General features: G+C 36.5%; 1 protein-coding gene across 4 annotated transcripts in view; it reads right to left on the bottom strand.

Moving 5' to 3' along the window:
* Positions 1 to 14,443: 14,443 nt before the first annotated feature.
* Positions 14,444 to 25,902, bottom strand: part of LARP4 (La ribonucleoprotein 4) — a 66,679-nt gene continuing 55,220 nt past the window's right edge. For all 4 annotated transcript variants that reach the window (XM_057701721.1, XM_057701720.1, XM_057701719.1 and 1 more), the window contains exons 11-16: positions 23,363 to 23,572; positions 22,668 to 22,716; positions 19,978 to 20,139; positions 18,545 to 18,669; positions 18,250 to 18,418; positions 14,444 to 16,860 (exon numbers count right to left, since the gene is read on the bottom strand). In XM_057701721.1, the coding sequence (XP_057557704.1) occupies positions 16,522 to 16,860; positions 18,250 to 18,418; positions 18,545 to 18,669; positions 19,978 to 20,139; positions 22,668 to 22,716; positions 23,363 to 23,572 (1,054 nt within the window). In that variant the 3' untranslated portion in view covers positions 14,444 to 16,521. The remainder of the gene's footprint in view (positions 16,861 to 18,249; positions 18,419 to 18,544; positions 18,670 to 19,977; positions 20,140 to 22,667; positions 22,717 to 23,362; positions 23,573 to 25,902) is intronic.

Consider the following 25,902-nt stretch of genomic DNA (forward strand, 5'->3'; position numbering starts at 1 on the left):
TGATTGGGATCAGAAAAGGACATTAGAGGAAAACTAATAAAACCTAAATAAACCATGGAGTTTAGCTAATAGTGTACACCAATGCTGGTTCTGCAGTTCTGACAAATGTACCGTAGTAATGTAAGGTGTTAACAGCAGTGGTAATAGGATAAGTGGTATATAGGAACACTCTATACTGTCTTGGCAACTTTTCAGTAAATTTAAAACTATTCTAAAATGTTTATTTACAATAAAGAAGGACTGGGGGGAATTTTAAAATATTCCCAACATACAGTGAAGTAGAAAAAGTAATATAACACATAGCTACCTAATACACTGCTTTCATAAATATCAACATTTACCCTATCTTATTCTTTACAAGGACAATTTTATAGAGAGTTTAAACCCCTGTGAACCCTTTCATCTCTGCTAAGACTTTTATCCTTTTCTACATATTTATAAAGTGAATAATACAGCTATATACATGTATGCTATCTTCTGCATACGTATAAAGTTTATGGGCATAATATATTGTACACCTCTTTCTGTATGTATTCCTAGAAAATTCATTGTAACTGCTGATTGATATTCTATTGCAAGATTATGTTATAATTGAACATTTAGGATTTGGGGTTTGTTTTTGGTTTTGTTTTTTGCTATTATAGAGTTGCCAGAAAATTCTCGTGTACATCTTCTTGAGTGCACATGGGAGAATTTCTTGTACACACCCGGGTCATTGAGTTTGATCACCTTCACCTGTGTTACATATTGCCAAATGGCTTTCCAAAGAGCTAATACCCCTACCAGAAATGTATGAAAATTTCCAATGCTCTGTATTTTACTGCAGTTGGTATTATCACACTGTTGAAATGTTGTCAGTATGGTTAATAGGAAATGAAATCTTGTTTTGAGATGCAATTTGCATTTCCTTAAGAGGCTGACTGTTTATTAACTCTTAGGTTCCCATGTCGGTGAATTGCCCTTTACAAATTTGCCCTTTCTTTTCCCTTTGGATTATATTTTTCTAATGGTTTAGTAGAATTTTTTTTTAATGAATCCTCCATATGGTAAAATGTTACAGTTATCTTTGGTCTATAGCTTGTTTTTTGTTTGTTGTTTTACTTCTGTTATGATTTCTTGTACAGAAGTTTTAACATAATGTAGACACTTTTACTGTTATTTTATGATTTGCACTTTTTGTACCTTAAGAAATGGGAACTACTTCAGTGTTAAAGATGTTCTATATTTTCTTCTAAATGTTTACACATTTAGGTCTTTAACCTGTGTATTTGTACGGTGTGAGATGGAGGTCTATTTTACTTCATTCCAGTTACTTAATTGTCCCAGTACTATTTTTGAGCCTTTAACTTTCCTTTGCTGATTTGAAATGCCATTCTGCCAAAAACCTAGTTCCATTTATGCAGAAGTCAATTTTTGATGGTCTCTATTGTACCATTGGTCTACTTGTCTGGCTTAGTAAATTCTCAAATGCTAGTGTGCATCACAATCACCTGAAGAACACTTAACACACAGATTACTGAGCCCTACTCCCAGAGCTTCCGGTTACTAGGTTTGGGTGTGGCTCAAGAATTTGCATTTCTGACCAGTTCCCAGGTGATGCTGATGCTGCCGGCCCAGAGACCACACTTTGAAAGTCATTGGTTTAGCCTCACGCTAATAGACCCCAACTTGCTGCTATTCTCCAAAGTGCATCACAAAGAGACCTTAGCGAATGTCTTAGCCATTCTTGCTCTCCTATAAGAATTTTAGGGTCAATCTGTCAAGTTCCAGAAAAAGTGAAACTGTTGGAATTATAATTGAAATTGCTTTGAATTTATAGATTAATTAAGGGAAGATTGCCATCTTTTCAATGGTGTCTTCTCATCTGTGAAATGTTATCTCCATTTAATATACTCATTTTTATGTCCTTTAATAGTTTTAAAATGTTCTTCATCAATGTCTTACATAGCATTTGCTAGTCATTCCTAAGTACTTTAAAGAAATCACTGATATTGCAAATGGGATTTTTAAAAATTATCATTTCTAATTGGATACTAGTAGGTTGGAAAGCTATGATTTGACCCATTACCAGTTACTAGACAAGTTTTGAAATCCTGTTATATATCTAGATAATAATTATAAATTAGCAAGCTTTTTTTTTTTTTAATTTATTTATTTATTGGCTGCGTTGGGTCTTCGTTGCTGCACACGGGCTTTCTCTAGTTGCTGTGAGCCGGGACTACTCTTCATTGTGGTGCGCGGGCTTATCATTGTAGTGGCTTCTCTTGTGGAGCACGGGCCCTAGGTGCGTGGGTTTCAATAGTTGCGGCACATGGGCTCAAGAGTTGTGGCTCACGGGGTCTAGAGCACAGACTCAATAGTTGTGGCACACAGGCTTAGTTGCTCTGTGGCATGTGGAATCTTCCCAGAGCAGGGCTCGAACCGGTGTCCCCTGTATTGGCAGGCGGATTCCTTACCATTGCGCCAGAAAGCTATGTTTTTCATTGCTCTTACCCAGCAACTTTCTGATTTCTTATTAATTCTAACACATTTTCTGTGATTTCTCTTTTTTTATAATGTAAATGTCTTTCTTTTTTAAAAATTTTACTTATTTATTGGCTGCGTTGGGTCTTCATTGCTGCGTGCGGGCTTTCTCTAGTTGCAGAGAGCAGGGGCTACTCTTCATTGTGGTGCACAGGGCTTCTTGAGGTGGCTTCTCTCATTGTGGCGCATAGGCTCTAGGCATTTGGGCTTCAGTAGTTGTGGCACACGGGCTTAGTTGCTCTGTGGCATATGGAATCTTCCTGCACCAGGGATCGAATCTATGTCCCTTGCATTAGCAGGCGGATTCTTAACCACTGTGTCACCAGAGAAATCTCAAGTTTGCTGTTCTTACTGAGATTCATTTGCCTTTAGATAAAAGCTCCTCAGATCATTGCAAACTTTTGGCATTTCCAGAGTTCTAAAGATGTTGATTTAGACAATTTTTTGCCAGTGTTCTCATTGCTTTTGTGGAGGAGTGTATTTTCAGAATTTCATACTCTGCCTCTCTGATCGTAATATGTTTTGGAAAATGGGATTACAGGCTCATTTCTTGTGAGAAGAATTTTATTCTCTATATCATTCCTTAATAGTTTTATTTGACTTCATCCAGGCTCCTGGAGCCCCAGTTCAGTACCATGTCTTAAATTGGTTATTCAAAGTACTTGCACCATGATAATACTGAAGATAGGGAACTCTTTAATAATCTGTAATGACCTATGTTGAAATAGAATCTCAAAAAGTGGATATATGTATATGTATAACTGACTCACTTTGCTCTACAGAAGACACTAACACAACATTGTAAATCAACTATACTCCAATAAAAAAATTAATCAAAAAGTCGAGGCACCTAAAAAAAGAATTGAGGGTATAGCAATGTAGTCACCAATGTAGTCAGTTCCCTTTCTCAAGTCGTTCCACTTTCTCATGTTCACAGCTTCCTCGAAGCCTTCTCTTCAGGTGGCAGCAGCTTTGTTTGTTTGTTTTGAGCTGTTGTTCATAACTGGGGGTCTGACTACAGCCCCTGGTCACAAGCAATGAGCCTGCTCCTTGATTCCTCCTTCATGCAGGACAATTTTAGTTCCCATTACCTGCTGGATCCAAACTTGTAGCCTACTTTGCCTGTTCTTGGCCCCCAAATACCACAGGACAAAAGCTTCGGCTCTATGCTCACTGCTGTGTTTTTGTTCCATTTAAAGTTCATAGTTCATAAGTCAATTACCAAGAAAATAAAAAGAGGGAAGTGGAGCCTATAAATAAGAGATTTTTAAAAGACAGAAAAAATTTATGTGGATCAGGAAAATTTGAACACTAGATATTTAGGAATTATTGTTATATTTTTACAGATGGTAATGAGATTGTGATTGTATAACTTTAAAATAGTACTTTTTAACTGGAAAACATACTCAAATATTTATGGATGATATGGTATGCCTGAGATTTGCTTCGTAATAAACCACTGAAGGGTGAGATGGGAAGAAGGTACAGGTATATCTGAAATAATATTGGCTGAGATCATAACAGGAGTTGGGTGATGGGAATATGCAGCTTGATTATACTATTCTACTATTGTACATATTTAAAATTTTCCATAATCAAATATTTTTAAGTACAGAGAAACATTTCTCATTTCTGCAGAAGATCATAGCTTTGTAATTGTATCTTTCTCTATTTTATCTAATATTGCTATGTATATAAGACAAAGAGTAGTTTAAAACAATCTTTACTAAAATTTTCATAATTATAACAATTGCAAAATTGGAAATATTGTCTATCCAGAAATCCAAGAGAATGAACTAAAATACTATCATTCACACATTTGTTCATTCAAACATACTGAGTTAATGTAACATGTTAGGCACTGTCTAGGTGTTAGGAATACAGTGTTTGAAAAAGATCTATATTCTCAAAGCATTTAGTTTAGTTCCATCAGAATTATTATGAGTTTTATGAAGTGGCTTAAGACTGGGCCAACATAGGTCTTCCCAGGCTCAGTGGTTAAGAATCTGCCTGACAATGCACTGAACACAGGTTTGATCCCTGGTCTGGGAAGATCTCACATGCCGCGGAGCAACTAAGCCTGAGTGCCACAACTACTGCGCCTGTGCTCTAGAGCCCGTGAGCCACAACTATTGAGCCCATGTGCTGCAATTACTGAAGCTCGTGCACCTAGAGCCCATGCTCTGCAACAAGAGAAGCCACCACAATTAGGAGCCCCGCACCACAATGAAGAGCAGCTCCTGCTGGCTGCAACTAAAGTCCGTGTGCAGCAACGAAGCCCCAAAGCAGCCAATAAATAAATAAATTTATAAAAAAAAAAGATTAGGCCAACATATAAATAACTTACCTGTCTTACAGCAATAGGCAATTCAAAGAAAAATCCATTCAGTTACAGCAAAACATAAGTAGGAATAAACCTAACAAGAAATGTATAAGATTTATATGAAGAAAACTGTAAACCTAAATAACAGTTATCTATTCCCAGGTGGGAAGACTCAATATCAAAAAGATATCAATACTCCAAAAATTAATCTATAAAAGTTAATGCAATCTTTATCAAAAATCTTACTGTAATTTTCTAGATCTTGACAAGTTGATTCTACAGTTTAAAAAGAAGATTAAATGTGCAAGGAAAGTCAAGAAAAATAAAAAATAAAAAATTTAAAAGAGGAATTTGCCTGACCAGATATCAAAACATATTGAAAATTTACAAGCCTCAAAACCAAAAAGTCATGAAGGAATACTGATTGCGAATAATGAAAGATAAGACAAACCTGCATGTTCTTTAGTGGCAAGACAATTTTTGTACAGTTCTCCCAAAATTTCCTGTAAGTACAATGCGATAACCATAAAATCCCCAACAGAATTTTTTTTTAAACAAAATTCGTTAGGTGATTCTAAAGCTCATGTTAAAGAAAAAAAATTCACAAGGATGAAAACACATCCTCAATAAAAACAACCATAGGAACAATCTGTCCTTTCAAATAACAAAATATGCTAAAAAGCTACTGGAGTTAAAACAGGGTGTTAGTGCAGGAAGAGGATAAAAGGAATTTGATAAATACTGAAGAAACAGACTTACACATAACTGGGAATTTCTTTTATGATAGAGGTGGCACCTCATATCAAGGAGAAAAGATCAAGTATTTAACAGATTGTTTTCTAACAAGTGACTATTTAGACGAAATAAGATAAACACTTCATAATGCACCAAAAGAAACTGAATGTATTTGAAAGTCAAAATTCAAAGAAAAAAATTATTAAGGTATTAGAAAAAAATTGTCGAGCATTATAAGCCAAAACATTGCTATAAAGTGTTACGGGTGTTTTGATGGTATTAGGAATACTCAGACGATAGTAGTCAGCTCTTCTGGTGGGGGAAGGCATTAACTTCTAAATGGAATCTTGGTCAGTATGTGTTGGCTATGTAGGTGAAGGAACAGTGGGCAGCGTACTGACAACCAGTAAAGAAAGGCAAACAGGCATGACCATGTGGCAAATTCAGCATCATAGTCTGGAATCGGTAGAGCATAGGTTTCAGTAGAGTATGGCAAGAGAAAAGCTGAATTTGCTTTGCAGTCAAATTATGACCAATTGTATGCTAAGAAAATGACTTCATTTGATTCTGTAGTGAAAAATAGTTAATAACTTTGGCATAATGAGAGCTTGTAAACAAGTCATACAGGTAAAGGTTGATAGATATGGCCCTCAAAACAATTTAAAATGCAAGAAACCATATACAAGTTAAAATTTTTTAAATTACAGAAAAGAACACATTTCCAGTATATTTAACAGACAATGGAATACCCAGAACATAAAAAAAAAAAGCCCCACCAGTAAACAACAAAAAATGACAGCCTAATGGAAAAAGAAGTAATAATAAATGGCTAAGAAGAATATGAAAACATTTAAAAACTTACCAGAAATCAGAGATATAATTTCAGCGATAACAGATAGGAGGTACCTAAATGATATACAGACATCGGGTGTATCCCATCCTTTGATGGGTGAGGGTCATAAGCTACGGGATCATAAAGAGCCCAAAACTCTTGAGGGTGATTTGTCCAGTTGTGTGAAGGATTTGCTGTATGGACACAGGGGAAGAGAATTCTTTCCTCATCTGGAAATTTCTGCAAGGACCTCATAAACCTGTAACTGCTACTGACCAATCTTTCCTGCCAGGTAGAGAACGCACTTGAGGAAGAAGCCAACACGTAGCTAGTAGATTGGACATGGGAGGGAAGGGTGTGGGGAAAAGGTGAGGGGGAAGGGGAGGGATAGGGGCTAGGGGAAGATTGATCATGCACTTGCATCCAGCTCCATCACTGGACATTTAAAGTAAGCCACTGGCTTCCCTCTACTTATCTTCCAACCTTTTCTCAACCCTCTATTATCAGGCTTCCACACCTCGGCTGTTGAATCAGTTCGGTCTTGGTTATGAGGAACTATCCAACCGTCATATCCAACAAAGGACACTTTGGTCATCTCACTTATGTGGCATTTATACTCAGCATCTTGAAATTTTCTCCTCCTTTAATTTCTTTAACATCTCTTTCTCCTGCTTCTTGTCAGAATATTTAATGCCAGTATTGTTTGGGAATTCCCTTTCCTCTGCTTTATTTTTTATTTTTTCTGTGCCTTCTTTTATATTTTAAAAAATTGTTTTTACTTGAAAGTATTTCCGAGTATAGAGAATTATACCTACGAGGGTGAGTCAAAAATTATCTGCGCTCTGGTTATATTAAAACTTCTATTGGCCGCACTGTCTTAGTGCTTTCCGTTCAAGGCTACTGTCTCCCCAGACACTGCTGTGCAGGTGTGAACGTGTTACATCAGTTCATCTGTAACTGCGGTGCAAGCAAAAATGGATGCCCCACTTGTGATTTGCATGAAAAAAGAGCAGTGTGCAGTGATTCGTTTTTTGCGGTCTGAGGGTGTACCTGGTGCCGTTATTTATCAGACTTTGTGCACAAAACTCTTTCACGAGAAAAAGTTTTGTCGCGAAAAAGTGTGTATGAATGGACTTCAGGCAACTTTCACCTGTTTGATCCCCTGAAAGCAGCCCTATGAGGATGAAGATTCACTTCTGATGAAGGGAAGACAGTGGTGTATTCATGACTTGCAGTTCAGCCTAAAACATTTTTAACGAGGGAATACGAAAGCTTGTTGACAGACGGACAGTGTATTGAAAAGCAAGGAGGTTATGTTGAAAAATGATGCATTTGTCTGAGTTAATTAAAATAAATTCTATAGAGGATAATTTTTGACTCACCTCTGTATGTACCTATCTCACCACCTATTTCTGCTTCATAACTTTAAAGACATCAAAGGTACATCTGAAGACCCTATATATGCATCCCTAGTATTATTTACCTCTGTTCCTTCTTCCCAAAGATGGTGATTTAAAAGGTATCCACCATCCTGCAGCTGGTATCATTTCCAAGAATATTATTACATTTTAATACTTTTACTAGCTGTATTCATAAACAATATAGCAATTTAAATAAAAGGTATCAAACTCTACATGTCAGCCTAACTTGCTCTTTCAACATTTCTTTTGACACATAAAAGCTGTTTCCAGTTCATTCCCTTTATTGACTGACTGACTGGTTGGGTGCACTGGGTCTTTGTTGCTGCGCACGGGCTTTCTCTAGTTGCAGTAAGCAGGGGCTATTATTCATTGTGGTGTGCGGGTTTCTCATTGTGGTGGATTCTCTTGTTGTGGAGCATGGGCTCTAGGCGTGTGGGCTTCAGTAGTTGTGGCACACGGGCTCAACAGTTGTGGCTCACGGGCTTAGTTGCTCCGCGGCATGTGGGATCTTCCCGGCCCAGGGCTCGAACCCGTGTCCCCTGCATTGGCAGGTGGATTCTTAACCACTGTGCCACCAGGGAAGTCCCTCCAGTTCATTTGCTTTAAGTGATCTACAGTATTGCATCCCAGGACATACTATATACTACCACTGACTGACTTCCTGCCTCCCTCTTCTACTCACCTTTGTGAATCATATTTGGCCCACCTGGATAATCCAGGAAAACCTCATTTCAACATCTTTAGCTCAATCACATCTGCAAAATCCCCTTTGCTGTATAAATAACTTTCACAGGTTCTGGAGATAAGGATGTGGACATCTTTGTGGGAAAGAATCACTCATTCTCTCATACTGTTTTAACTGCTGCTCCCTTAATTCCAAACATCTTTCTCACCCGGACAATTTCCAAACTACACAGCCACCAGCTATGTGTTCTCAATTTTGAATCTAACCATAATCCTCTGCTTAAGACTTTCAGTGGCTCTGCATTTGCTACAATTATCAAGTGAAGTCATTTTCTTAGCATACAATTGGTCATAATTTGACTGCAAAGCAAATTCAGCTTTTCTCTTGCCATACTCTACTGAAACCTATGCTCCACCCATTCCAAACTATGATACTGAATTTGCCACATGGTCATGCCTGTTTGCCTTTCTTTACTGGTTGTCAGTACGCTGCCCACTGTTCCTTCACCTACATAGCCAACACATACTGACCAAGATTCCATGTAGAAGTTAATGCCTTCCCCCACCAGAAGAGCTGACCACTATCATCTGTGTATTCCTAATACCACCAAAACACCCGTAACACCTTATAGCATTTTTTTTTTTTTTTTTTTTGGTTTATAATGCTTGACTCCCAAGTTATTAAGGGTAGAAATTCCTTAACTTCAGCATTCTGTGCACCTAGTATCTTAGCTTATAGTAGGTAAGTGAGATCAAAACGGTCATAAATGAAACAAGGTCATGGAGTTAGTGTGTGCATATTTTCTGAAAACTTGTATGCTGATGAAAAATGGCATGCTAAACAGATAGCCATACATCCACAAGAAAATAAGTGGTGGAATACAATAAAAATTTTTTCAATTTAACAAATCTGGAACCTGGAAGAGTATTTGCTATTACTCCCTAAATTTTTGGATAATTAACAAGCTGAGAGAATTAAACAATTTGCCTAATACACCAAGACTAGTAGCAGAGTTGGCTATCGCTATGGGAAGCCTATGTTACTCAGGAAGGTGTGGGGGGGTGATTTGATAGACATTCACATTTTATAACCTTCAAGCCATGTTTATGAGTGCTACATGGTTTCTAGAACACAGCTGGTTTGCTGAGGCTGGTGTGAATTATGTCTTTTGGGGATCTTCACATAGAAAAATGGCAAGTTGATAATGTTTTAGCGGTAATAACAGTTACAAGCTTAATGCTTTTAATTCCCCCCCAATCTGACAATTTTACTGGTGAGGATTGGAAACATTAAACTTGAATGAAATCATATGAGAAGTGCTTTACAGTAGCTGGTGGCATGGAGACTGTTCAGGTGGGAGAGAGGATGATTAGGATTAAGGGGGCAACAATTAAGACAGAAATAGGGGCAGATATAAACTAAATAATTTTTAGCCCTATCCCTAAGCTGAAAGAAAATGTAATCTAATGAAAACCACCATAATGCTAGAGAAGAACTGTCTTTTAGATATAAACGGAATGATTTCAGTTTAGTTACTTTTACACCCCGCCCCCCGCATCTTGCCATTGTGAGGGTTCTCAGAAAGCCTGCAAGAATAAGCATAACCATCTCGACTGTGCTCGTATCTCCCTCCCTACAAAAGCTTCTATTCAATCACTGTCAGCACCACAAACTTCCATCCAATTCCAAAGCCACAAATTCGAGTCATTTTCAGTGCCTTCCTCTCACCCTCTATGTAATCCATTCAAGTCCTGTTCCCAGTGTTTCTCAGATCTACCACTTTGCTTCAACTGTATCATCACGTATAATATAACTGGTCTCATCTGTTCTGTTCTCCATAATGCACAAAATTCAAACCCCAGAAGTCTGGCTCTTACCTCTTCCCCTATCCTCAACTTGGAAGATGGAACAAGGTCCCCCATACTGTATTTGCAGGACCCTACAACTCTTCCAATGCTCCTTCCTCTGGAACACTCTCCTCCTGGCTCATCTAACTACTTCTTCAGACATCTGTCCTCTGTTTCTCAGGGAAGCATTCTATCCCTGTACCACCCCCACTCCAACTGCATGGATTCTGCCTGATTCCAGCTTTCATATTTACTGATCTAATTTTGCAATTACTTATGACTATTTCATGCTAAGCACCATAAGGGTAGGAATCTAATCTGTTTTTTGCTGCCTAGCACACTGCCTGGAATACAGCATGCAATAAGTGCTGGCTAAATGAATACTCCACCAACAATTAGCTCCAATGCTGTCAATACCCTCAGTTTTGACATGTTGAGGTCACAGTTATTTGTATGGGCAGAATTTAGAATGCACAACAGCAAAACTAGAACTTAGATGCATCATTCAAAATAAATTAGATAAATAACAGCTTTCATAAGGTTATAGGGAGGCTGGAGTTCTACTATGGTTCATTAAGTCTGATACAGTAGGTATACAAAGGAAACCGGAGAGAAATACAGCATCTTCAAAGATTCGCAGAGCAGCTACCAAAAATGAATTTAAAAGATAACATTCAGGAAGCTCGTTCCTTCCCACAACACCAGAAGAAAATGGAGCATTATGAAGAAATTGAAAACATTCCTTTAAACCCTCATACAAACTAAAGACGCCATTAATAGTTTTCATTCCAGAGATTTTAAAGGAAATTCACAATCCTTTAGTAGTAAATGTTAAACTTTTAATAACTTCCAGGCATAAAATTGAAATGTAAACTTGGAGACACATTTCAGTTAATATTTTCTAACAAGGCATAAATATATAAGGTATCTCAGTGATATGACTCTTGACAAACCCACTCATTTTTAATACAACTCAAAAGCCTACATAACTAAGTTTATCAGTTGGTTGTTAGTGCACTAAAAATAATACACAATCACACTGTGTTCCTGACATGGTAAAGAAGAAATTTATGAACCTCCTCCCTTGGCCAAATAAACTAACACACTGACAAAAGGCCCTAAGGCTCTGTTAGCATGTTTCCCCAGTATACCTGTTATTACTGGGATGATTTTGCTCACTGATAACAGATATCTTCATTAAGATAAATGTTCATTAGCAAAATAAAGGTTTCAGCAGTTGAAAGGGCAATGCTACTGAGCTAAGTAATCATCAAAATGAATGTTCACATTAAATGTTACCTTTATGTATATTACTTATAAACACTCACAACGCATAACTTGGTGGAATAAACATTTCTGAATATACGAGGTTAGAAAATCTAATTTGAAATTAACCTATATTTAAAAAGACCTAAATTTCTACTATTCAAGAATAAACTGTGGCATAACAGCTATGTAGTACTTCAGGTTTTTTTTTAAGCAATACTATATTGAATAAAATTGAGCTGTCACATTAATTTGCAGATACCAGCTGTTAAAACAAGCCAGAGATTCTCTGCCCCATTATCTTAGTTAAAAAAAAAAAAAGATTAAAAGACTCATTTAAATTTCCCAGTGAGCCTTCCCTTAAAAAACTCCCCCAAACCCTTCAGCTCTAGGGTTTGCAATCAAAGAAGAGGTGATTGAAAAGGTAAAGGTAACCAAGGGGTTTTCTCTTGGAAATAGAAGTTTAAAGGCCCAGAACCTACATACTCAAATCACGCCATAATCTGATCCATGAAGGCAAAACCCTTAAGCTGCACAATGCCCTATGATTTTTCTCCCCTTAAATAACTGCTTCTGACACTAAAAGAACTTAAGAAAACCCCAGAATCATACAGCTGAATCTTTTAGCTCTCTACCCTCTTTGCTGATGAAATATCACACAATCCACACCCCCTTCCCTCAAAACAATAGCTGAAACCAGAATAGAACTAGAGAGTGGGCAATATGAAAAATAATCAGAAAATACAAGTAGTCATTAGACATAAGCCACCTGGAGAAAACGAAACCAGTTCTGCTTTTTAATAATTTTATTTTTTCTAATTTTGTGTTAATTTCCCATAGCACCTTGGCAATGTTGAAAACAAAAATACAAATACAAGGATGTACTTATTGTAACATAATATGCATGAGCATGTGTCACACCATTGAGGGTGGGGGTGGGGGGGCAGTTTTGACAACAAGAACAAACCTAAGCGATGGACAGGAGAAGCCAGATAACTTGCTCTGACTCCCAACCCCAAACATTTAAGAGATGTCACTCAAGGGACACCTGAATCAGGCAAAAAAACAGACAAAACCCAATAATGACGTGGATTGTTTCTTATACTAGTCAGTGTTTTGTGCTGCAAAACTGAAAATTAAACCATTTTATTTTATACACAGCCTGTTGATATCTCACTTGTACTTTTAGGAACCATCTACTCAACAATTCGCAGCTTTTAAAAATAAAATTGAAACTATTTAATAATCAGGTGGATTTTAAAAGAGAATACACCCTCAACTTGAAAACAAATTCTTTCAACTTAAAATGTCTTTAATTAATGAGGACTGAAATGTCTGCATTTTCTTGAAATCTCAGACTAAATTAGCATACACCAAAAAGCCCAAAGCTAAATTAAAAGGCCACCAAATTGTAAGGAAATATAAAAAATTAGGAAAGAACACCATATATTGTAGTTAAGAATTTATAAAAACTCCTCAAAAGGAATACATTGTCCCCTTTTGCATTTTACCTTTCCTGTAAAAACAAAACGGTACTTTTAAAATACAGTTAATATACATGGCCAACATAAACATCAGAGACTTAACCCCAGTGCTGCTCAACTGTATCAAGGTAAAACCAATGGACATTTAAGCCAAAGACTGAATATTAAGGCCATAACTCATAAAACTACAGAAAGTGTTCATTAACTTTTAAATACTATTATCTGCTCCAGCAGATGCCAACACTCCATCATTAAGTCTTCTTCAAAGCCAACCTGGTATTTAAAAAGAAAAAGGAATGTAAAACAATGTTCAAGCTACCTTAATTTTAGGAATCAAGAATAAATAAATCTGCATGTCATCTGAGCACATGCAAATTGAGCACATAAGATGGTAACAACAAAACCGTATCAGTGAAAGATCTTATCTTCTTCCAAAATCCAGTTGAAAAAATTTTAAATGGATCATTCCTTTGAATGCCAGTGTCTATATTTGCAAAAATGAAATTACCGAGATTAAAGACAGGCCCAGATATATTGAAAACCTTAATTATCCGGATAGGAAATGGAGGCAGGCTTTGCTATATCTCTATATACCTTCTCTATGAAGTGCAAGGTGATGGACTTGTGTGACTCTTGTTCTCCTCATGCATTAAGAAGTATGGCAGAGGATCACAGCACCATACTCTCAATTATCATTTGTACCCACTTTTACCCTCCAATTACCCAAGGAAGTGTTAAGTCATAAGGATGAAGAGGAAAATTTCACATTTAAATTCCACCTTCTAAAGAACCAAATAAATAGTTAAACTACAATGAATGCCCAACCCTCATCAGTTACAGAGAAATGCTGGACAAAAAAAGCCATCAGTTTCACACAACTCATATAGGCATCATTTAGATACAAACCTTAAATCTGATGTAATAAAATAAATGCTAAATACATATTGTGAATATATATATTATATATATATACACACACACATACACACACATACACACATTATTCTTCCCTATACAGCCCATCAAAATGGGATTAGCTGTAATGAGGCAAATTAAGTTAAAAATACTATATTTAATAAGAAATTGTAAAATGGTCACGTCTTTAAATTTCTACTTTCAATAACACATTCTGGGAAAAAGCAAGAACACTCTTTCTTCAAAAAACTCTTCCTGTGTATCAATTAGAACATTTAGTTTTTAGAGTTGGGTAGAATAACAGCAAGTCACACAAGGATACAAGTAATATAGGCCTATTTCTGTGACACATGTTAAAAAAAAAGTATTGTTTCACCTAAGTGCAATAATTAAGTTTATAATCCTTACCAAGTGATTTTTATAAAATGTTTATTCTCTTAAATCCAACGCATTCACAGAGTGTTAACACTTGAAATGTTTATCATTTCCACCAGCTGCAGCATTATCTAAGTAAACCAAAATAGCACTTTTATCATAGATGTAGTCAATGATTATTAATACTTTTTTTTAAAGGACCTAAACTTCCCCCAAATTTCAGCACAGGTAGTTTTATTGTATGTTTCATTTAGTAGAAAATAGTGTGTAGAAATGAATAGTTTCAAACTGCTTAAATATATTATATCATGTTATCAACCCATCAAATCAAAAGCAATTGCCAAGCTGAATAAGTTACAAAGAAATGATAATTCTGGCTTGTACAGAAATGTGCAGTGTTTTCAAAGCTCTGAACAGTTACCTACTAATACAAATCTCCAAAGCTTAACTTAGAGTTGGAAGATGAGTTTCACAGTAATGTAATTTAACCACCATTTACATTCATTTTAATATATTACTAAGATGTTTATGTCACAATGGTGCTTTTTCCAGTGTCTACAATTTACAGTTTCAATTTGTACATATGTAATTTACTAACATAAGGGACAGTATTACTATCACAAACTATCCCAAAAGGAAAACAAAACCCCACCTTACACACTGAACTCTGAAAATGGTATGACTTAAAACAGAGTAATGCAACATGGTTTTTAACTTTATAGCCATTTCTTAAACACCAGCATGTAAACTTGCTTATTTAATATGAGAGCTATAACTTTATTCACTGAGAAATGATATGTTAATTTTAACTATCTTTCTAACCTTAACTCAAAAGTTTTGTGACTTGCTGGTTCTGTTACTGTGAATTCCAAACTGTATTTTTTTTGGCGGGGGAGGAGGGGGACAGGAAAGAAGGTGATACACTGTAAACAGAAAAAAGTTGTCCCCAAATTAAGCCTTTAAAAAGAAATTTCTTTTTATATCTACCCTACTTAACACTTTAAGACTCAGCTACAATGTTTCATCTTTTAACACTAACACAAATAAATTACTGTAGGGCCCGTCTGCCCTACCATTCTGGGATCTAAAGTTCTAAATACATGACCAGAAGAGTAAAATACTTTACTCAGAAATTTAGAACAGTTATATGATTTGACTAGACTGATCAAGACCGTTAGAAACATACAATTCTGTAGGTGACGGTTATTCTGCTTTTGGGGGTGGGCAGTCAAAGAACAGAGTAACAAAGGAAGTAACAACAACAAAAATCGTTTCCTACTTTAGGGCAGGAAAAATGACAGGGAAGCTTAAACCTCTGAACTCCATTTGACCCACCCACTTGGATGTAACCCAAAATTTCAATTTTTCTAGTAACCCCCATTCCTTCCTTGAGTATCAAACTGATCTGTAGTTACTGTCTCCAAGTACAATCAGAGTTTAACAGCTTGTTGAATGAAAAATTAGTAAGGTCAAAAAGACAGACTAAATTTCAAACTGGAAAAAAAATCTACTCAAGTATTACATTCAGTTTTCAAATCATTTACTAACATGACAACAGATTTGGCTTCAATCATACTTGCGCGCACACACACACCACAACAGGCACTCCAGCCACTGATCCGTTTTGCAACACAAGGCCATATGGGCAGAAATAGCATTCTCCAAGCCAAACTTTAAATAGATTAAAAAAAGTAATTTCTAATTTTACAGAAATGCTTCTTCAAAAAATATTTTCTCTCACTCCCTCATCTCCTATACTGAAGGATGTGTAATATGCTTTTTTCCCAAGCTAAATCTGAACCTTCAAAATTGATTCCAGGCAGAAGACCTCTGCAAATTAAAATCAAAAACAAAAATAGAAAAATTATATTTTTATATATGTATACATATATATATATATTTATACTGATTGGAATCCTCCAGCATTTTAAAATAACTTTAGAGATGAATTTGGGGATTCTACTGCTCACAACTCCACAATCCATAATGATTTAAGGATGTACTTTCTCTTGTTTCCTTTCTGGCTACCCCCTCCCCTCCAAAACAGTTCAATATGCCACGGCTCAAGTTTAATGGGAAGAGAGAGAAGTTTTTGAGTAGTTTTTTTTTTTTTTTTTACTTTGGTGATCTGGGTGGCACATATTGTTCTTTGCCATTACGTCGAGTCACTCCCTGAGGTATAGCCCTATGGCCAAATTGGCGTCTCTGTTCCCTGATTTTTCCAGCTGCTCCCCTGGGAATGGCATTGCCTCGGAAGCCAGAGTAATCCTTACTAGCCCTTGCTTCTGGCTTCTCATGTTGTTTCTCAAAGGACTTTTCAGGAGCTCCACTCTCTTCACTTTTGGTGGGAGATACTGCATTAGAGCGAAGTTCTCGTAGTGGCTGCACAAGAACTGGAGATGGCTCTTTAGGGGGCTTCTGGCACACTTCAGCATAACTTAGCTTTCGAGGTTCCTTTGAAATAAAGATAGGAAACAAACACTTACGGTACATATTCTCTAAATAATAAAGTACAAAAAGAATAGTGTTAACCACAAGAAATCAATAAGTTATCCTGTAGGTAAGGGCAATAGGCAGTCTCATATACACTGCTGTTAAAGTATATTGGTACAATCTTAAAAAAAAAATTGTTGAATGTAATTAAAAAGTCTTGGGGACTTCCCTGGTGGTCCAGTGGTTAAGAAACCACCTTCCAATGCAGGGACTCGGGTTCGATCCCTGGCCGGGGAACTAAGACCCTACATGCCGTAGGGCAACTAAGCCCTCGCCACAACATGTGAGCCCGCGCACTTTGGAGCCCTCACGCCACAACTAGAGAGAAGCCTGCACGCAGCAATGAAGATCCCACATGCTGCAACTAAGACCTGACACAGCCAAATAAATAAATATTGAAAAAAAAGTCAGCAATTTATATATGATAGAATAATTTTCACACGAGATATTTATTTGAAGGAGGTAGAAGTCAGCACTGTTTATTTACAGTGATGCAAAAAACTGGAAACCTAAATGTCTAACAAGGAGGAATAGATTAAATTAATAATGGTACATCCATGTGATGAAATAAAATGGTTCCAATCTCTCTTCCCTGGCTACAAAGAACCCTAAGAGAGATACCACAAGAATCTCAGCAGAGCAGTTGGAAACCAATAATATAAATCTTAATTACCTCACCTGAAAAGGAGGAGAACAGGGATGCTGTGAGAATGGGCTAAAGCATGTAAAAAGTCTTTAGTACTGCTCCTAGCAATAGTAGACATTTCATAACTGGTAGCTGCTATTCTATTATTATTACTATTATTATTAAATGACAAGATAAAATGTTCTTACCCTAGAAAAAAGAGCTGTACCAAAAATGCTACTAGTTATATCAATGAATGAAAGACTTTATAGGAAAATTCTGTGCTTTCCCCCCTTCCTTTTCTATATTTTTCAAACTATAAAAATGATTCTGGAAATTGAATAAAAATGGCAGTGGCCTTCATGGGTTTCATAGATTTGTTAAGCATTATACAAAAAGAATTTTAAGAGGTTAAAGCTTCTTTATACCCTAGCCCCCAAAAAGATATAGTCATCATGAGAAGGAAACCCCACTTTACCATAATCTGATTGAAAATAAAACAAACAAAAGAAACAGAATAAACAGTAATTTTTTCATTCCCTCAACATGGCTGAAATTTCCAATTTCTTCAGACTGACTTTAAACTCCTTTTCTGATGCAGGCAGCCAGCTCCAATTTGGGCTATTCTCAAGTAACTACTCTAGCAAAGAGTTATGTGAAAAATAAAATTTCTCATTACTTAACCTATTATTTTATTCTTACATAAACTAAATTCATCAAGTTACCTGTAGGGCCACAGCTACAGCTGCACTTATGTTACTATTACATGGTGAAGCAGTATTTGTTCTCGATGGCTTTGCAGTACTTGGAGAAGAAACTGGTACAGTTGTCTGGTTGGGAACATCCTTCTGAACAGTGGAATCCTCTATTAGATCCTTTTCTTGCTGACTTGTGCTATGGAAAAAAAAAAAAGAACTTGACATTAGGCTTGGTAGACAGTACACAGAAACAACTGAGAAATAATAATAATAATAAAAAAGTAATCTTAATGTGAAAGTTCATCTACATTAAAACTTGTACCTTACTGCAGAAAGCCCAGCTGCGCATGGAGGACTGGGGCTCATACTGAGCTGCGGGGCAGGGACGCAGCCTGTCTGTTCGTCCTCTGCAGGCACTGGGCAACTAACCCTCAACTCTTCGTTACCCTTAAAGTGGAAACATATTTCAAAATTGAACTTAAAAATACAGATACTTCTCCAAAGAAGATATAAAAATGATGAATAAGCACATGCATGAAAAGCTCAACATAATTATCCATTAGGGAAATGCAAATCAAAACCACAATGAGAAACCACTTCACACTCACTAGGACAGCGATAGTAAGACTGACAGTATAACAACTGTTGGTGATGGTATGTAGATATTGGGACTCTCATACATTAAGGGTGGAAATATAAAAACAGTGCAGCCACTTGTAAAAACAGTCTGACAGCTCCTCAAAAAGTTAAATATAGAGTTACCGTAGGACCTAGCAATTCTAGTCATTTATAAACCCAAGAGAAAACATGTGTGTACAAAAACTTATACACAAATGTTCATAGTAGCATTATTCATAATAGCTAAAAAGTAAGAACAATCTAAATATTCAGCTGGTGAGTGGATAAACAAAACGTGGTATCTCTATCCAATGGAATATTATTTATTGCACAATGAAAGGAATGCAAGATCTCAAGAAATTTATACTAAAAACCTCTTATATAGGAAGCCTGGGTAGATGTGACCCACCATAAGTGGGAAAGTCAAACAAGAGTAAGAAGAAGAAGGAATCCACCAAAGAAGAGTAAAGAAAATTCCCAGGATGACAGTGAAGTTTCAGGAACTCAGGTGTGCAGAGTATAAGAAAGGAGACAAAAGGACTTCCCTGGTGGTCCAGTGGTTAAGACTCTGAGCTTCCAATGCAGGAGGCCTGGGCTCGATCTCTGGTCAGGGAACTAAGATCCCACATGGTGTGTGGCACACCCCCCACCCCCTCACCAAAAAAAAAAAGGAGAGACATAATAACAGTATACTATGAAATTCAGTTATGGAAAAAAGATGCAATATTGAAATGTGACTTACAAATGATGGCATGACCTAGTCTAACTAGCATTGTTTTTTTACTTTCTTAGTGACACCAAAATAATGTAATGGGACATCTCATAATTGATGGCATCACAAATATGATGAAATACAATATACTGGGAGGATGAGAAAAGTATATTGGTTTAAGTGAGCTAAACCCTTAGCTTCTAGAATGTAAAGTTAATAAACAACATCTAAAAACTGAAAAACATTTTATTGACCTCGTGTAGCTTTAAATCTTTTCGTATTACCCAAAGTATGCTGAAAACCTCATAAAATAAAACTATGATGTAAATAAGCATTCAGTGTAAATAAAATTTTAAATAATAACCCTGAAAACAAAGGCAAAACATTGGTCCCATAAGATAAAGATTGGATGCACCAGTTTTTACCTTTTCTTTGCAGACACCTTTAACAACATCAGACATCCTACTCTCCAAAACAAGTTCACCTGGCGTTCTTGATGAACTTCCAGGTAAAGGAGGAAAATTTGAGGCTAATAAGTCAAACTTTGGTGTTGGAGCTTTTGCTTCAGCTGTTGAAGGATGGGGTCTCTAAAAGACAGAAATCAAAAAACAGGCTGCATGTCTGTCTCATTCTCTAATCCTCTGCCACAGAAGCTAAAAGCTGTAAGAAACAAAACTCCACCCTAATGAACAGAGCTGTTCTCCTATAAATTCCTGGATTCTCATCTCAGTTGAACTCTAATTCGTATTTATCACTCCAACTTATCTTCAGTCAGCTCCTTCTCTTGGTTCTTTTGCAAACTTTGCCACACCCCTTAAACCTTCTAATCAATCTCCACTATTCTTTGCTTTCTAAACATAACAAAGATAAAAACAAAAAACCCCACATTACCTAAACATGCCATCATCTTTTCCCTTCCCACACAGTCTCAAGAGAAAACAATATCCTTCCTTGAAAATCTTCTCCTCTTTCTCCTCTACCTACCACTCTCTATATCCTGTGACAAGCCTCTCACTTGTTATATCTCCTCCACTTCCTCATCTCTGCACTCACCATGTCACTAAAATTGCTTTGACAAGTCACCAATGCTTTCCACAATGCAAAATCTGACACTGCCCCCTGCCCCCAACCCCAACCTCACTCTGGCATTTGGCATGGTAAACATTCTTTCCTGTGGGAGCTCATTCTTCCCTTAGCTACTGATACCCCTTTCCCTTCATTCTCAGATCTGACAAGCATGTGCTCTTCTCTCCCTACCAACTTCTTTGGATGGTTTTTGCTTTCTATATGATTACTACTCTTTCTCCCTTTTCAGACTCTCCCTGTGTGATATCCATTATTCATGGCTTCAACCTATATGCAAACAACCATTAAAACAATCTTTTTTCACGTTTTGGTTAATTTTTGGCTTCACAACTCTGAAAATTTACCTAATATTAGTAGGTTATACACTTTAACCGTATCTTTGCCTGAAACCCAGATATCTATTTGCCTATTAGCCATCTCCACTTGGATTTCTCTTGGATACTTCAAACAACAAAATGAATAATCTCATTTTTCAGCCCCAAGCTACTATGTTCCTCAAGGTTCCATCCTTGGCCCCTCTGAAAATCACTCTACAGAGAGTCCCCTGCATGATCTTATCTACTCCTGTAACTTTAATTACTACAGGTAAGCTTACAAATCCTAAATTTTATTTCTAGCTAAGATCTCCTTACCAAACAAGGACACCCCCACCTTGCCCTTTCTACTAAAAAGCATGCCTGTCTCCTTTTTCTTTACCCTATTCTTCAGTCCTCAATCTGGACATTTTCAACATATTAAACCTATAGACCTCAAACCTAATCTCTCCTCTCCTCAACTGTTCAGTGCCACCTGAGGATTCACATAGATTGCTACAATGATATCCTAAAAAAGTTGTTGCCTAAAGTCTCAAGGCTGGCCATGGTACAGAAAGCTATAAATGAAAAAACACTTTTAAAAGGTTCACAGTTTGCCCCCAAGGACTATTTTTGGTGTTATAATGCAATATTTTTCTTTGAAAATTCGTACATTTTCACTGCTTAAATATGTGATATCTGTATACTTCCGTGCATATTATTTGTACACTATATAGTATATTATTATACATGTATATAATTCACTACTTATACATGTAAAATAAGTATTATACTTCACATTTATGATATAAATGTGAATTCTAGGCAGGGTTTTCTTGAGACCTTCATGTCTCCCTACACCATTTTTATTCTTCAACTCCCTTTGACCACAGTTAAGAGATGGTAAACATTCACCAAGAACAAACCACAAAAAATAAAAATGTGAATAATTTGAAGCTAGCTAAGTAAAGATTCAAATAAGAACCTGCCTAGAACTATTAAAAAATTTTTTTTAAATCTATAAGTGGTATTACAAGATTGGCAAATATAAGAATCAGCAGTAGGTAGAAAACTGCCCCCAAGTAACAACTACTAAACAATATAACAGTTTCCAACACCATCCAACAGAGCTTTAAAAGTGAATGATATACCTATCAGGTTGGCAACAAATCATATACTTTGTAAAGTGGATAAACAGGAACCTTTTTTTCACTTGAGTGAAAATCGGCACAACCCCTACAGAAATAGCCACTGGCAGCAACTTATTGAATTATGACCCAGAAATCCCACCTCTAGGGAGTCTCTTTCAGATATTATTACACACATAGGAAGTGATGGTTATATAAGGTTATCACTGCACTGTTTGTAACAGCACTGTAAGATCAAAAGACCAAACTCCTTAAATTTCCATTAATAAAGCATTAATTAAACTTTCCATGGAATATTTTCATTTATTTTATTTTAAACCATGTGAATAGATTAGGTATTAAAGTAATTTTTTAAAAAGTGAGCAACACAGGTCAAATTTCTAACTATATGTGTGCTTTAAAGGTGAGGGGGGGTGGTGATGGTGGCTATTTCAGGGTCAAGAACAGGCTCTAATTATCTTCACTGAACATTATAATCAATACAACAAAAACCTGGAAAGATACACCAGGAGTCAATGCCATAGTAAATCACAAAAGAAAAAAAAAAAAAAAAGACTAGGGGAAAAAAAAATTCAACAAAAAACTTACTGAGATCCTTTCATCTTCTCGACGTCTTCGACCTCTGAAGAGAGTTCTCCTTTTAACAATGACAAAAGGGGGGAGGGGGGAAGTGGGTGGGAGGCACAACTCATAAGTTTCTTCAAATGTATACATTCTATCAAAGATGGGTGAATTTCTATTTTAAGTATGTATACTTCCCGAATCTCCTTTATTACTAAAAGATACACATTCTTCTGAAGGGATCCTGAGCTAATCTACCAAAAACTTCACCTACTACCACCAGCCTAAGTAAGCTGGGCCCACTTTTATTAGCAGTGCTCTTTTCATATCAGAAGCATATTAGGGTTTGATTTTTTGTTTTGGTTAGGAATGACAGACAACATATAATCCCATTCCCACAGTTTAGATGTTGCCAGAAATTAAAACTATGATGCAGATGGAATCTTATCTTTCTAAGCTAATCTTTCCTTAGTAAACTGTAAAAAAATGCAGAATAACTTTTATAAACCTCTGACTCAGAGCTATATTCTATATGGGCATTCTAAATTTCTTAATTATGAAAAATTAGTAACCCATATTATGTGAACAAAGTATTTATTTAGCATAACTATATACTAATAATTAAATTAAAAAATCATTAGATCATGGTCTTCAAATATTCATAGTATGATTAAAGAATTTTCATACAGCTCTTTTCCATATTTATTACCATATTTCCTTACCTGCCCCTACCATAGTCCCCATTCTGTTCCATCTGCAAAGTGGGAGTCTCTTTTGGAAGGTAGCTTTGCTCCTGATGCCCTGTTACTGTAGGGTTATGCCGTTCAGTCGGAAAGCTCCTTGAACCAGATCTGTTCAATAGTCCATCCCCCAATGACACAGAGCCCTCTGTTGAGTGTTCTGAACCACCTGACCTAAAATGAGGCTTCACACTATAAGAAATATAAGACCATATACATTAAAGGATAAATTAAAACAGAAAATCTTTCCTCTTAATGGTAGAAACTCGTAATAGGCCAAGTTAAAAACTGCTTTCTGCTGTATTCTGATATTCCATAAACTGGGTCGGACATAGAAGCATTATGTTGTAAAAATGTAAGCCCTTTAATGTTTCAGATGTATTATTTTTAAAAGGCAAAGAATTTTTACATTAAAAAAAGCTGTTTGGAGAGATCTGGGGGATGATCCAAAGTTCTTCAAGATAAAGCTACTTTCACCTCAAAATTCACGATATAACTAGGATTTTAGCTAATTTAACACCAGCTGCAGTTTTTTTTTTTTTTTGGGGGGGGGGTACATCAGGTTCAATCATCTGTTTTTATACACATATCCCCGTATTCCCTCCCTTCCTTGACTCCCCCCCCTCGAGTCCCCGCCACCCTCCCTGCCCCAGTCCTCTAAGGCATCTTCCAACCTCGAGTTGGACTCCCTTTGTTACCAGCTGCAGTTTTGACATGTCTAAATCAGCCAGGCTGGAAGCTTACTGAATCTATGCCATACATTCTCAATGGAGTAACAATACCCCCAAAGGGAGCAAGAACTAGCATAAACAGATATACAATAATCTCTAGTATTAAATTTTCACATGGAGGAATTACAGTGAAAAGTATAAAAATTAGGCTCCCTAGGGTACTGACAATTAAATAAAAAGTAAGCAACAGTAGAATATATTAAAATTCCAATTTGTGGGACTTCCTAGGTGGCACAGAGCTTAAGAATCCGCCAGCCAATGCAGGGGATACAGGTTTGATCCCTGCTCCAGGAAGATCTCACATGCCGTGGAGCAACTAAGCCCGGGCGCCACACTACTGAGCCCATGTGCCACAACTACTGAAGCCCGTATGCCGAGAGCCCGTGCTCCGCAACAAGAGAAGCCACCGCAGTGAGGAGCCTGCCCAACACAATGAAGAGTAGCCTCCACTCTCTGCAGCTAGAGAAAGCCCGTGTGCAGCAACGAAGACCCAATGCAGCCAATAAATAAATAAATACATGTAAAACCCCCCAATTTCTTACTAAGCATCCCTCTCCAAATGAAATTAGCTGTTCAAAGGTCCAACAAAGATGTAGGACCAAAAAACTAGGAAAACAAAACTAAACTATTAGCCTGGAATGACCTCATGAATTAAGGTATGGAATCTGGTTAAAAAACAAAAAACCAAACCAAACTAAAAACAAACAAATAAAAATGAAACGAAACAACAAACAAAAAAACCCAGAAAAACAAAAAACCACCTACTTCTAACAAAAGTAGCTTTTATCTTGGATGATGGGTATAAGTACTCAACTTTCTAACAGTTTGTAAGCAGATGAAGCTAGGGTGGAGTAAATGAGAGAGGATGCAGTCTAATCAATAGTGAAAACATCTGAAGTAAGCCCAAGCAAATGAGGATTCTGGCTCTACAGCAGATTAAAAAAGGAAGTACTGTATTAGATTTCTATTTATCCCCTTGCCTGCAGTTTATATACTCCATTTTTTTTTACAGTGTTTTCATAGTTACAAATTTATAATATTAACAACATACTATAAATTCCTGGTTCTCTGAATAGGGATTTAAAACCTCCTAATAATTATGAACAATTAAACATTAATTCCAATTGCATCTGCAGCTATCCTAATTCTTTAGAGAATATAACATATTAGGTTACTACTAGTAAAACTTAAACCTAAAAATCAGCCTATAAAGTTGGGGTAAGTCTCATATATGAGTCTTTTCCAGATAATTACTTATATGTCACAAAATAGATTCCGAATAGCACTGAAATTTACAGTGTCAACTAACACAAACTAATTTTCAAAATATTTATATTATCTATCAGATAGGAAAATGACCTCATGAGGTAGGTATGCTGTTTATGTATCTGTTCAGAAACTATCACTCACTGAAATTTTCTCATTGCATTTCAAAACACCTAATAGATAAGTTATTAGGTTTAAACAGCCCTCAGATCTCATAATCTTACCCTTCACAGAGAGGGACTTACGATCGCAGTCCAGGCAAAAAAAATAAAAAAAAGGATGACGAAAGAAATAAGTGATAAAAGACGGAAAGGAAGAAGGAAAGAAAGTAACAGAAAGATAAAGTGTGAAAGGTAGAAAATTGCCCAGACTTCTGAAAGTTAGTCCTATTCTCTCTAAGTAGGTCTAGTTATCATCACTGGGCTGTTACAAGGTTAATATAATAACTGCTCCTTGACTGATAAATAAATAAAAATAAAGGCCTGGCAGTAGTCACTTCTTAGAAATAAGATGGAAACAAGGATT

This window comes from Hippopotamus amphibius, chromosome 12 (assembly GCF_030028045.1).
Source record: "Hippopotamus amphibius kiboko isolate mHipAmp2 chromosome 12, mHipAmp2.hap2, whole genome shotgun sequence".
Lineage (NCBI taxonomy): Eukaryota > Metazoa > Chordata > Mammalia > Artiodactyla > Hippopotamidae > Hippopotamus > Hippopotamus amphibius.